Source organism: Rhineura floridana, chromosome 3, assembly GCF_030035675.1.
Source record: "Rhineura floridana isolate rRhiFlo1 chromosome 3, rRhiFlo1.hap2, whole genome shotgun sequence".
Classification (NCBI taxonomy): domain Eukaryota; kingdom Metazoa; phylum Chordata; class Lepidosauria; order Squamata; family Rhineuridae; genus Rhineura; species Rhineura floridana.
In genome coordinates, this window is record NC_084482.1 from 207,832,873 (window position 1) to 207,847,340 (window position 14,468).

The following is a 14,468-nucleotide window of genomic DNA, read 5'->3' on the forward strand; positions in this document are numbered from 1 at the left end:
GCTATGGTTCCCCCCCCCCCATCCAGCCTTGTGAATGTTCCTTGCAGAAAAGCTGGAGGTTGATGCGCAGAGGGAGCGAAGAGTGTCTTGCCAGGCTGGTCTTTTGCAGGCAGAAGGCCACAGGTTTCCCCACCTCTGCTCAGCCCCACCTTGGGGAGGGGAGAGAAGGACGGGCCTCTATGTTTCGGGGGGGGGATTTGGTAGGGTCCTTCCCACCTGCTTTGCGCCATGAAGTGAAGGGGGGACCCCGAGAGACCTGCAGCGAGAAAGGTGGGTGGGACATGCAAAGAAATGTGGGTTTTTTTAATAATCTTTTTAACCCTTTTTTAAAGTTTTTTTAAAAAATGTTTTTAACGCTGTTTTGTTTTAATGTATTTTAAGATCTGTTTTTATGATGTTTTAAAGTGTTCCCCTGGGCTCCTGCTGGGAGGAAGGGTGGGATACAAATTAAATAAATAAATAAATAAATAAATAAATAAATAAATAAATAAATAAAGGAAGGAAGAAAATGGATGGGGGGGAAGAGCCTAGTAGTCAGTGACTGGGGAGAAAAATGGGGGGGCATGGGGAGCATCTACAGGGAAGAGCAGAGAGAAGCGAGCCAAATTCTGGGGTTTGGCTAGGCAAGGGTTAAGCAGGGCCAGAGAGGCTCCTCGGGGTGTGCATGCTGGACAAACTTGCCCTCCAGGTTTGGCCACAATTTTTTCCGTTGTGGTTGTTTGGGAGATTGCTGGCTGATTGCTCCAGAGAGCCAGAGAATGTTCTGAAGTGGGGGGGTGTGGGGAGGAGACGGCTAAGGGCCTTCTTCCCTCTCCCAGGTAAGGATGAAATAATTTCAGCCTGTGGGCACATAAAACAGGAAAGGGCCATACATAGCTCAGGGCCAGAGCATCTGCTTTGCCTGCAGAAAGTCCCAAGTTCAATCTCCTCCCCACCCCCCCACCCCATGTTGGACTAGGAGAGACTCCCTGTCTGAAATCCTGGAGAGCTGGTGCCAGTCAGTGTCGACAGGGCTGAGCTAGATGGACCAATGGTCTGATGCTATATAAGGCGGCTTCCTATGTTTCTAGTCCTTTGGAGAGGGCACATGGCTCAGGCGTAAAGCATCTGGTTTGCATGCATGCCCTAGCCCAGATGAGAGTTGTAGTCCAGCAACATCTGGAGGGGCGCAGGTTCCCTGTCCCTGGCTTAGGAGGTAGCATTCTCCATTTTGATGGCTTATTTATAGAAAGAAGTTCATAAATATCACAGCGCTTGCTAACAAATTTATTCTGACCAATCAGTATGATATCTGTACTGGATTTGCAATTGAATTTATATGTGGAATTGTATATATGGAACTGTTTTTAAATGTTTGTATTGTTTTTTTTATATAGAATTGTATTTAATTGTTATATGGAACAACTTTAAATTGTTTTTACACTTTCCGTGTTTTATGCTTGCAACTCTTTTGTTTGTTTTATAATGGTGCATTTATTGTCATTGCATGCCCTGGGACCTTATGGTAAAGAGCAGATAAGAAATACACTTAATCAATTAATTAAATTTTAGAGCAAGGTATTCACGGTGAGATGGTGGAAGAACGTATGAAGGCTCTGGTTTTGGGCTCTCAGCTTCCTGCTTCCACCTTAAGAGCAGCGGAGTCACAGATCGTCTTGTTGACTTTGCAGGACTAGGTATCCGCATTTGTTTGGTCAGCCCTTTGCCATGAAGCAGAATCTTGGCAGGAGGGGAACGCGACCCTTCTGACCACGTTGGAGCCTGCTTTGGAGTACAGACAGAAGGCACAAGAGCAAGACCCGGCCGGTTCAGAAGCAGTAAAAGGACCCCGATACCATAGGGGCTGACAGTGGCAAGGAATTATTTGAAAGAATTGTGCAGAAGATCCTGGGTGGGGGCATGCTCAGCTCAGATGCACTCAGATGTTTCGGGCGGTTCCGCTACCAGGAGGCTGAGGGACCCCGAAAGGTTTGCAGTCGACTGCACCATCTTTGGCATCAGCGGCTGAAGCCAGAGCAACACACAAAGACTCAGATCCTGGACCCGATGATTCTGGAGATCTTCCTGGCTGCTCTCCCACTGGAGGTGGAGAGCTGGGTCAGAGAATGTGGAGCGGAGACCAGTTCCCAGGCGGTGGCCCTGGCCGAAAGTTTCCTCCTGAGCCAGACAGAGGACGAGAAGCAGGAAGAGCAGCAGGTGAAAGGGTTTCATGTGGGTAAGAACATAAGAAAAGCCCTGTTGGATCAGGCCAGTGGTCCATCTAGTCCAGCATCCTGTTCTCTCAGCAGCCAACCAGATGCCCCAATGGGAAGCCCACCAGCATGACCTGAGTGCAACAGTACCCTTCCCCACTCGTGATCCCCAGCACACTGCCTCTGGCAGTGGAGGCAGAACGTGGCCATCCATGAATTTGTCTGAGCCACTTTGAAAGCCATCCAGGTTGGCGGCTATCACTGGTGGATAGTTCCCCAGGGCGGAGATCAGTCATGGCTGTTAAGTTATGGTGTTGGTGTGTCTAGAGAGGAGGGAGTGCATGCGTGCCCTACACTATCAACATCCCGCTTCAGCACACCTTTGCATTGTTCTTGGGGCACACTGTCCTCCACCCACTGAATAATCTCAGCCATTCCTACTCCAAATTAGGGCAGAGGTGGTCAAAAGGTAGGTTGGGATATAAGAACATAAGAAGAGCCTGCTGGATCAGGCCAGTGGCCCATCTAGTCCAGCATCCTGTTCTCACAGTGGCCAACCAGGTGCCCGGGGGAAGCCCGCAAGCAGGACCCGAGTGCAAGAACACTCTCCCCTCCTGAGGCTTCCGGCAACTGGTTTTCAAAAGTATGCTGCCTCTGACTAGGGTGGCAGAGCACAGCCATCATGGCTAGTAGCCATTGATAGCCCTGTCCTCCATGGCTATCAAACCATTGTATCTCTCTCTCTCTCTCTCTTTTAATTGCACTCTCCCTCCTCATTTATTAAAGAAGGCACGCTAGCGTACAATCTTTTATCATCATATCTTTTATCATGAATAACATATGAGGGTATGAAAAATGGAAATGGATGCCTTCAAGTCGATCCTGACTTATGGCGACCCTAAATAGGGTTTTCATGGTGAGCGGTATTCAGAGGGGTTTTTACCATTGCCTTCCTCTGAGGCTGAGAGGCAGTGACTGTCCCAAGGTCACCCAGTGAGCTTCATGGCTGCGTGGGGATTTGAACCCTGGTCTCCCAGGTCATAGTCCAGAGGTGGTCAAAAGGTAGGATGGGATATCAAACCATTGTCTCTCTCTTTTAATTGCACTCTCCCTCCTCGTTTATTAAAGAAGGCACACTAGCGTACAATCTTTTATCATCATATCATATGAGGGTATGAAAAATGGAAATGGATGCCTTCAAGTCGACCTGGGAGACCAGGGTTTGAATCCCCACACAGCCATGAAGCTCACTGGGTGACCTTGGGCCAGTCACTGCCTCTTAGCCTCAGAGGGAGGCAATGGTCAACCCCCTCTGAATACCGCTCACCAGGAAAACCCTATTCATAGGGTCACCTTAAGTCAGAATCGACTTGAAGTCAGTCTGTTTCATTTTTTTTTCATGAATAGGGTTTTCATGGTAAGCGTATTCAGAGGGGGTTTACCATTGCCTTCCTGAGAGGCAGTGACTGGCTCAAGGTCACCCAGTGAGCTTCATGGCTGTGTGGGGATTCGAACCCTGGTCTCCCAGGTCATAGTCCAGCACCTTAACCACTACACCACACTGGCTCCACGCTATGTGCCCTCGTTGAATGTACGGTGTGTTCTTGCCTGTCTGCCCCACTGAGCCACTAGGCAAACACCTAAGAAAGTAAGAAGAGCTTGCCGGGTCAGGCCAAAAGGGACCCATCTAGTCCCACGTCCTCTTTTCACAGCAGCCAACCTGATGCCTCGGTGGAAAGCCCACAAGCAGGACTTGAGTGCAGCAGCAGTCTGCCCACTGGTTGTTCCCAGCAACCGATATTCTAAGATACTCTGTCTCTGAGCGTGGAGGTTCCATTTAGCTAGCATAAGAAGAGCCTGGCGGCTGGGTCAGGCCAAAAGTCCATCTAGGCCCGCATCCTGTCCTCACAGTGGCCAACCAGATACCTGCGGGAAGCCCACAAGCAAGACCTGAGCACAACAGCACTTTCGTCCCATTTGTGATTCCCAGTAACTGGCATCCAGAGGCTGTACGGAGGCTTCATTCAGCTAGCATAAGAGCCTGGATGCAGGATCACACCAAAGGGGGCCCACCAAGCCTAGCCTGCTGTCCTCACAGTGACCACCCAGATGCTCCAGTGGGAAGCCCACAAGCAGGACCTGAACGCAAGAGCACTCTCCTCCTCCTGCAGTTTCCAGCAGCTGGTACTCAGAAACATACTGCCTCCTGTTGGCCAGTCTCTGGAAATCTGGTATACCAAAACCTACAGGAAGATTTCCACAAGCCTGAAGTCAGCCCACTTTCCCTCCTTTGAGAATCCAGTAGCTGTGTTAGCATTACCTGGAACTTTGCAGGCAGGAGAGTGCCTCTGAGCTTATGCAGAGTACATTTTTCTTCACTGCTAGCTGGGTCTGGATAACCAAGCTGGTGAATCTATCTCACGTCGGGGATCGTATCTACCAGAACGGACCAGCTTCCCTGCAGTGCTGCCCTGAATGGGTTGTTTGTCTTGTTTACCACCATAATTTGTTATCACATTAATATCCCACCTTCCCTCCAAGGAACGTGAGCTGGCATACATGGTTGGCTCCTCCCCGTTAAAGCCTTGCAACAACCCAGTGAGGTAGGTTAGGCTGAGAGACAGTGAGGTCACCCAGTGGCATGCTAGTTGTTGCTTTCTTGAGCTCCTTGGAGAAATGGTGGGATATGCATGGGATAATAAAGTAAATAAATAGTTGGAGGGCTGAGTTGCAGTGGGGCAGAGAAAGTATGGGGTGGTGCCATAGGGTTGACAGAAAAAATAATAATTGAGGGTGTATCTTACAGAACGTGGGGGGAATTGTGTCTTACAGAATGTAGAAATGTTTTGTATCTTTTTTTATAAAAGATGTTTTAACCTCTGTTGCCAACCGCTTACAGATTTGTTTAAACATCAGCAGCGTCTAAGTGGTCTAAATAACAAATACTTTTTCAACGTATTTCGTATGAGGAGAGGCACTGCCCCACAGGCTCCCCTGAGTAAAACTCTTAAGGATATCCTAAAAATCCCGACCAGATGCTTGTCTAATCTCTTTCTCTCTCTCTGGGCCCTGGGATTCTCATTGTCTTTCAGGAGCAGGGCCTGTTTGCCGAAGAGGCTGATGCTCTCCCTGAGGCAGAGAAGGCTCCGTGGATGCTGGAGATACCATCTCTTCCTTGTGCTAGGGACATATAGCTCAGTATTGTCTGCACTGACTGGCAGCAGCTTCTCCAGGGTTTCAGGCAAGGGGTCTCTCCCAGCCCTACCTGGAGATGCCGGGGATTGAAATTGGGACCTTCTGCATTATTATTGTTGTTGTTGTTATGGTTTATTTCTATGCCGCCTTTTGGCCAAAAGGCCCTCAAGGTGGCTTACAAAAAAGAAACACAAATACAGAATACAAATCAAGAAAAACAGTAGATAACAAAGTATTAACATTATTTAAAAGCAGCAATAACAACCTCCAGTGACATTACAATAACAGGCAACACTTTCCTAATACTTTCCTAATGAATTCCTAATAATTGGACGATGTCTACTAGTTCCTGCTTCAATATGTTGACATCAAAGCATAGTACCGCTAGGGTGTCCTGCTGGTACTGCACCTGCCAGTCCGGATACAGGAAAGGGAGCAGGCGCAGTTCAGCTTTTTGCCAACGTAAACGGTGTCCATGTAAGCAGTACTTCAACTTGACCGCGGAAATAAAGCGATCGATGTTTCGGCCCACAATCTCCCTGCCCTGGCTGGCCAGGCTGCTCTCGTAGGTCGTTGCGAAGATGGAAACGAGGGGCTTGAAGGAAAAGGAGAGGAAAGACAGATGCAAGGTAGATGCTCTGCCACCGAGCTGTGGCCCTTCCCCAATGATTGGGGTTGGGCGGGAAGAGGACAGCTAGGAGGCTTCTGTCCCCTGCACGTCTCCCTGGGCCTGCAAGAATCTCTTTTCAGGGTTAAGGTAGCCCCACTAAAGAGGCTGTGGATGCCCCTTGTGAAGGTTTAAATCCTGCTGGGCAGCGCCCAGTGACCTCACCTTAACTGCCTTAAGAACATAAGAAGGGCCTGCTGGATCAGGCCAGTGGCCCATCTAGTCCAGCATCCTGTTCTCACAGTGGCCCACCAGGTGCCTGGGGGAAGCCCGCAAGCAGGACCCGAGTGCAAGAACACTCTCCCCTCCTGAGGCTTCCGGCAACTGGTTTTCAGAAGCATGCTGCCTCTGACTAGGGTGGCAGAGCACAGCCATCACGGCTAGTAGCCATTGATAGCCCTGTCCTCCATGAATTTGTCTAATCTTTTAAAGCCATCCAAGCTGGTGGCCATTACTGCATCTTGTGGGAGCAAATTCCATAGTTTTACTATGCGCTGAGTAAAGAAGTACTTCCTTTTGTCTGTCCTGAATCTTCCACCATTCAGCTTCTTTGAATGTCCACGAGTTCTAGTATTATGAGAGAGGGAGAAGAACTTTTCTCTATCCACTTTCTCAATGCCATGCATAATTTTCTACACTTCTATCATGTCTCCTCTGACCCGCCTTTTCTCTAAACTAAAAAGCCCCAAATGCTGCAACCTTTCCTCGTAAGGGAGTCGCTCCATCCCCTTGATCGTTCTGGTTGCCCTCTTCTGAACCTTTTCCAACTCTATAATATCCTTTTTGAGATGAGGCGAACGGAACTGTACACAGTATTCCAAATGTGGCCGCACCATAGATTTATACAACGGCATTATATCGGCTGTTTTATTTTCAATACCTTTCCTAATTATTGCTAGCATGGAATTTGCCTTTTTCACAGCTGCCGCCTTGCCTACATGTGCTTAGAGGGGGAAGAACTTTTGCATTAACCAGGCGGGTGGGTGGGGTTGGTCTCTTCTCTTTCAGGATCCGGTGACGTTTGAGGAGGTGGCTGTGCATTTCACCAAGGAGGAGTGGGCCCTGCTGGATCCGGACCAAAGGGCCTTACACAGGGAAGTCATGGAGGAGAATTGGGGGATCGTGGCCTCTCTCAGTAAGACTCCCTTATTCTCAGGGTTGATGAAATCAGTTTAAAAATATCATTGCGTCCTCTTGTTTGCACTTTTCCCCCAATGAAGCACCCCGAGGTTTCCTCTTCAAGCCTGGCTGGCTTCTGGGGTCTCTTTGCAGGAAGCCCTTAAGTGGCAGACCTCTGCCAAATCCAGAATAGGTGGTGTCAGGCATGGATGCTGGAGGCTGCCTCCTTCCTTTTATCTGGAGGGAGTGGGATGGTGCTGCAAGGCAACAATCTCCTATGGGCACTTACGACTTGTTTTGATCAGGCCAAAGGTCCATCTAGTTCAACATCCTGCTTTCTACAGTTGCCTATCAGATACCACCGGGAAGCCCACAAGCCGTTAGCTCCCACCTTGGGTGTTGCTTCTGAGCAACTGATAATTGGAGGCAGATTGCCTCTGAACATGGAGGTTCTCACTTGATTGCATAGGATTGCACTCTAAGAGGACTCTCTCCTCGCAGTTGCGGCTCCTCTTTCCTGACCTGGATCAGAGGTGAAAAGTGAAACTTTAAAGCAACCTAGGACACGACTTTATACCAAGACAGATGGTTGCTCCATTGTATTGTTGATGGGGGCGGTATAGAAATGTTTTCAATCAGGGGTGGGCAACCTTTTTTAAGATAATGCCTCTTGGTTGCCTGGAGAGGGAATAGAGAGGGGAGTGTGATTGGGTGAAGAAGTTAGTCTACTGTACAAAGGTAAAAGCTGCATTCATTGCTCCACCCTCTTTTGCCTCTGGAACTGTCCACCACTGGCATGTGGCCCCCTGAAGATCGCAGCCCTCAGACTGAAAAAAGATTCTGACACCTGATTTAATAAATGGCGAGATCCTCTCTTCTTTTCACCTCCCCTTTGTATTGTTTTGCTCTGTCACAGCTGTTAATTGTGTTGTCAGGTTCCCTTTCTTTCTTGGACTCTCACCGGTTTTCTCTCTTCTTCCCAGGAGATGGCGGGCTGGAGAATGAAAATGACGAACTCTGCAGGGTGTTGTTGGAAAGAGACAAATGTAAAGAGGGAAAACAGCACAGCACAAGAACTGGATCAAAACAGAAGAGGAAGAGTGAATCACCAGCTTTGCAAGGTGTCTTTGAAATTCCAGTCCAAGAAAAAACAGATGAAGGAGAAGAGATGATTTGTTGCCTTGTGTGTGAGAAAAGCTTCAGTTGTAAATCAAGCTTTGCTCTTCATATGAGAACTCACACAGAGGAGAAAGCATTTATTTGCTCTAAGTGTGGAAAGAGCTTCAGTACAAGCAGATACCTAGCTTGCCATCAAAGAATTCACACAGGGAAGAAACCATTTAAATGTTCGGAGTGTGGAAAGAGCTTCAGGGAAAGCACACATCTTACTCTCCATCTGAGTATTCACACAGGGGAGAAACCATACAAATGCCCGGAGTGTGGAAAGAGCTTCAGTCAGAAGATAAATCTTATTTCTCATCAAAGAACTCATACAGGAGAGAAACCTTATAAATGCTTGGAGTGCGGAAGAAGCTTTACATTGAAGGGAAACCTCACAATACATCAAAGAACTCACACGGGGGAAAAACCATATGAATGCTTGGTATGCGGAAAGAAGTTTCGTCATTGCACAAGTTTCACTGACCATCAACGTTTTCACACGGGGGAGAAACCATATAAATGCTTGGAATGTGGAAAGAACTTCAGTACTGGCAGATATCTCACTTACCATGAAAGAATTCACACAGGGGAGAAACTGTTTAGATGCCTGGAATGTGGAAAGCGCTTCTGTTTGAGCACCAGCCTTACTATACATCAAAGAATCCACACGGGAGAGAAACCATTTAAATGCCTGGAGTGTGGAAAAGGCTTCAGTCAGAGATCAAACCTTAACGAGCATCAATCAAGTCACACAGGAGAGAAACCATACAAGTGCTTAGAGTGTGGAAAGACCTTCAGTAAAAACAGCAGCCTTACTTCACATCAGACTATCCACACAGGGCAGAAACCCTATACATGTTTCAAGTGTGGAAAAAGCTTCACTACTAGTAAATACCTTACTTGCCATCAAAGAATTCACACAGGGGAGAAACCATTTGAATGTTTGGATTGTGGAAAGAGGTTTAGTCATAGCACAAACCTCACTTCACATAAAAAAATCCACACAGGGCAGAAACCATATACATGCTCAGAGTGTGGGAAAAGCTTCATTACTAGCAAATACCTCAGTTCCCATAAAAGGATTCATGTAAGGGAGAAGCCATTTAAATGCTTGGTGTGTGGAAAGAGCTTCTCTTTTAGCACAAGCCTTATTTCACATCAAACTGTCCACACCGGGGAGAAACCATTTAAATGCTTGGAGTGTGGAAAGAACTTTAGTAGTAGCAAATCCCTCAATTCTCATCAACAAATTCACACAGGAGAGAAACCATATAAATGCTTGGTGTGTGGGAAGAGCTTCCGTTTGAGTGCAGACCTTACTTCCCATCAAAGAACCCATACAGGGGAGAAACCATATAAATGTCTGCAGTGTGGAAAGAGCTTCACTACTAGCAAATACCTCACTTGCCATCAACGAATTCATATGGGAGAGAAACCATATAAATGCTTGGAGTGTGGAAAGAGCTTTCGTCAGAATTCATACCTTTCTTCCCACCAAAGAATCCACAGTAGGGAAAAACAGTAAATATGCCTCATATGTGGAAAGAGTTTCAGCATGAATACAAGTCTCACTTGCCATCAAAGAACTCACATGGCAGAAAGCATATAAATGCCCAGAATGTGGAATGAGCTTGACTGAGAAGATAAATCTCATTACATGTCAAACCAAGAAAATCATATAAATGTGTGGAGGGTAGAAGTGGCTTCTATCAAAATGCAGATCTTAATTTCCATCAAAGAATTCACCCAGGGGCAGAAATTGTATAAATGTGTGATGTTTGGAAAGAGTATCAGTGTGCAGCTCAATCTCACTTAGATCAAAACATTGACGGGGGTGGGTGGGAGTGGAAAGAACCTCAATCAGTAGGCAGGTCTTACTAAACATCAAATAATCCACATAGTGAGAAATCACGATGAGGTGCAAGGAGTGTACAATTAGTTTCAAATGGATAAAGGTAAAGGTGTACCCGCACTTGTACTGCGAGTCGTTTCCGACTCTTAGGGTGACGTCTTGCGACGTTTTACTAGGCAGACCATATATATGGGGTGGGATTGCCAGTTCCGTCCCCGGTCTTTCCTTTACCCCCCAGCGTATGCCGGGTACTCATTTTACCGACCGCGGATGGATGGAAGGCTGAGTGGACCTCGACCCCTTTTACCGGAGATTCGACTTCCTCCTTCCGTTGGAATCGAACTCCGGCTGTGAGCAGAGCTTTGGCTGCGCAGCCGCCGCTCAAGGGGCAACATTTTGTCAATGAGAATATTCCATTTCTCTTCCAGATGGTGCAGCCATTTGTACTGGGATTGCTATGCTAATATTGTGAAATGTTACTGTGTAATATAGAATCTCCCCTCCCCTCATTATGGTAACGATCAGGTGGCTGGGCTCTCAGGTTTTGTGCGCTCTGCCCAATATTCACTCGTCCTGCGAAACCCATCCTTCCAAACTGAAACTGAAGTGAAGCCTAAAACTAAAATCAGAGGAGCCTTATAAATCAGGCATGAGGAATCTCTGCCCCTTGAGATGTTGCTGGACTATAGCTGACCATTGGCCATCCTGTCTGGGGCTGATGGGAGCTTGTAATCCAACAACATCTGGGGAACACAGCAGGTTCCCTAACCCCATTATAGATCATTTGAATAGTTACTCTGGAATCTTGCCCCCACTTCAGGTAATGTATCTCCATTCACAAGTGCCAAGATTCAGCAGGTTCCTGTCCAGATTCTACCTGAGATCCCTGGGGGAGGCAGAGATTTTGTTCACGCAGACAGAAGTTGTAAATCTATGGAATTGCTAAAAACGAATGAGATGTCTTTTCATCAGGTAATCTGCATCACATGCAAATTATAATTTAAGAGTGAATCCTGAGGTTGTAAGCAAATGAAAAATCTCTTCCTATATTCTCTCTATTTATTTTTCACCCTTAAAATTGTTCCAGTGGGAGCCTTTCCATGGGTTTTCAATTATCTGATGGTAATTTCCTCTGTGTTACTGCTATAGTACTTTTTGTAAGTTATGTTATTAGCTCAATTTATTATTGTAATATTCCTTCTATGGTCTTTGTAAGCCACCCTGGGAATATTTGTAAAAGGGGTGGCAGTAGCTATACATAAAAAGCCATAAACAAACCAAAATCCTCACTAACTGGCTGCTTTCAACAGATTCTAACTACCTTCGAATGTATTTACTGAACGCTTCTGAGGTGCCTAACTTTTTTAAGGGCTGTGGAGGTACTGAAAGATAGGACCTTTGAGCACCAGTCCTCAAATCTCATAGCATACAAAAGGAAGGATGAGGGAAGAGGAAAGCAACCTTTGCTGCCAGCATTTTTTCCTTGGCTGATGACCTTGTCACAACCATCCCTTCCAGCTGGACCATAGTGCCTTGCGACTGAGGTCAGAAGCAGCCCCATCCTGATGGGGTTGGTGAGAATCTGACAGGGGCAACTCAAAATACACAGAAAGGTTGAAATGGAATGAAAAATTCAGCATTCTCCACAACCATCAATCAGGCAGTGAACATGAAATCTAGCATAGCACCCTGCCACTTGGGTCAGAGGTAGTTCCCTCCCCCCCCCCGTCCATTTAAAAAACAATACAGAAAGGAGAACGACATATAATCATTGACCCCAAACCATTGAGAAAATATAGAATCATGTTTTAAACTAAAGGGAGCAATGAATATGGTCGTGTTTCATCACCAACTTTCTCATTCCTGAAGGAAATAAAACAAATGCACTGCCTTCAAGTCGATCCCGACTTACGGTGACCCTGTGAAGAGGGTTTTCACGGTAAACGGTATTCAGAGGGGGTTTACCATTGCCTTCCTCTGAGGCTGAGAGGCAGTGACTGGCCCAAGGTCACCCAGGGAGCTTCATGGCTGTGTGGGGATTCGAACCCTGGTCTCCTGAGTTGTAGTCTGACACTCTAACCACTACACCAACTGCCCATCTTTTGACACATTTGTTTTCATACCATACATTTTCTTGCTTATACAATATTGCTGTGGTCCAGATTTTAAAGAACTAGCCTGACGGCGGTGGTGGAGTTCCTTCATTTTACCTGCTGTCAGTGGAATAGCAACCATTTCTGTATCCACGTTTTCAACACATCCAAGTGTTTTAAAGGGTAAGGGTTGTATCCAGCGTTAGTCCTACTCAGAGCAGACCCATAGAAGTTAATGTGCATAACTGGCTTTAGTTCACTCCTTTCAGTGGGTGGTATTCAACTAAGTCCCACTCAGAGCAGACAGATTAGCTGCGTGCTGGTTGGGCCTGACGGGAGTTGTAGTCCAAAACATCAGGAGGGCCCCTGGTTGGCAGAAGGCTGCCATAAAACAGCCAAAGGGCCTAGTTAATTTCAGACATGCACGTGTCGAATGATTCAGGGCAGACAAAAGAAAGTCCTTCACGCAGCGTCAAGTTAAAACTATGGGATTTGCTCCCGCGAGAGGCAGCGACGGCCACCAACTTGGATGGTTTTAAAAGAGGATGAGGCAAATTCATGGGGGAGGATAAGGCCATCAGTGGCAACTAACCCTGGTGGCTATGTTGTACTTCCACTGCCAGAGGTAGTAAATACCTCTGAATACCAGGAGGGGAGAGGGCTGTTGCACTCTGGTCCTGCTTGTGTCTGCCCCATAAGTATCTGGTTGACCATTGTGATCATAGGATGCTGAAGTAGATGGCCCACTGGGCTGGTCCAGCAGGCTCTTAGGTTTGGTTTGATTTGAATATTTCTACCCCGCCTTCTGGCCCAAAGGCCCTCAAGGCGGCTTACAAAAGAGCAGCAATATCAATAAAACATCAATAATATATCAATAAAACATCAATAATAAAACAATAAAAACAATAGAATTTGTAATACATTTCAAAGTTAACACAAACTACCTCCTGCCCTCACTTTAGCAAAATAGGCATTATAGACATTGGGCACCTTTGCAAGGCTAGCCGCACTTTCTCAGTCATAGTCCTATCCCCATAGTTCTGGGTGTGGCGTGGCCCTCTCAGCCTGCGGAAGCCCGCTTACAATGGCAGCTGGATGGCGGTTCTGGCCCTGGAGCTGCCGGTTTGCCTTGCGAGGGTCCCGAATGTGGAGCCCAATGGGGGGGGGAGGAAGAGCGAGAAGCTGCCAGAGGCCTTTCCTTGCCACTGCCTTCCTTTCTTGTGAAAGGTGGTTGCGCTGGAGAATTAGGTCTTGCCAGTATGTCCAGAGCCTCCAATTGATCAGGCTTGGAGGAATGGGATACTAGCCTGAAGAGTTTGAGACCACACCACTGTAGATTTACTGAAAATTACCAATGACCACAACCAGGATGCTCTTGTGTTTCATCCAATGCAAGTAAATTTATGGTGGAAGATAAGGCTATCGGTGGCTACTAGGCACGATGACTATATTCTGCCTCCGCTGTGAGAGGCAGTGAATGCCTCTGAACACCAGTTGCTGGAAAGCGCAGGAGGGGAGAGTGTTGTTGTGCTCAGGGCCTGTGCTTGCGGGCTTCCCATTTGAGGCATCTAGGTGGCCCCTGTGAGAAGAGGATGCAGGACTAGATGGGCCATTGGCAGAGCTCATGTTACAGTTTTGCCATGCAGTGTTGCAACTAGGGGCCAAAGTCCACATCCCTCCCCCAAATAACCCTCCAGCAGAGAGTGGGAGATGATGGGGGCAGTGGCAAAACTCCACGTCCGCAACTGGACCACCGTGACCACCAGAACTGATGCTCCTTTTAGGGAAGAAGCTGTAGCTCAGTGGCAAAGGAACTGCCTTGCAGGCAAAAGGTCCCAGCATCTCCAGCCAGTGCTGGGGGAGAGAGAGAGACTCCTGCCTGAAATCATGGAGAGTTGCTGTCAATGTAGACAATACTGAGCTAGATGGACCACTGCTCTGACTTTGCATTAGGCAGCTTCCTGCATTCTTATTATACAGCCACGAGAAAAGACAATAATGCTGGGAAAAACAGAAGGGAGTAGAAAAAGAGGAAGGCCAAACAAGAGATGGATTGATTCCATGAAGGAAGCCACAGACCTGAACTTACAAGATCTGAACAGGGTGGTTCATGACAGATGCTCTAGGAGGTCAATAATTCATAGGGTCGGCATAAGTTGTAATCGACTTGAAGGCAAATAACAACAACA

The 14,468-nt window shown here is 47.1% G+C and overlaps 1 protein-coding gene across 1 annotated transcript in view; it reads left to right on the forward strand.

Annotated features, from left to right (window-relative positions):
- Window positions 1–10,119, forward strand: part of LOC133378905 (zinc finger protein 585A-like) — a 38,348-nt gene extending 28,229 nt beyond the window's left edge. Inside the window, exons 8-9 of the mRNA XM_061613519.1 lie at window positions 7,063–7,189; window positions 8,157–10,119. Coding sequence (XP_061469503.1) covers window positions 7,063–7,189; window positions 8,157–9,859 — 1,830 coding nt within the window. The 3' untranslated portion in view covers window positions 9,860–10,119. The remainder of the gene's footprint in view (window positions 1–7,062; window positions 7,190–8,156) is intronic.
- Window positions 10,120–14,468: the final 4,349 nt, after the last annotated feature.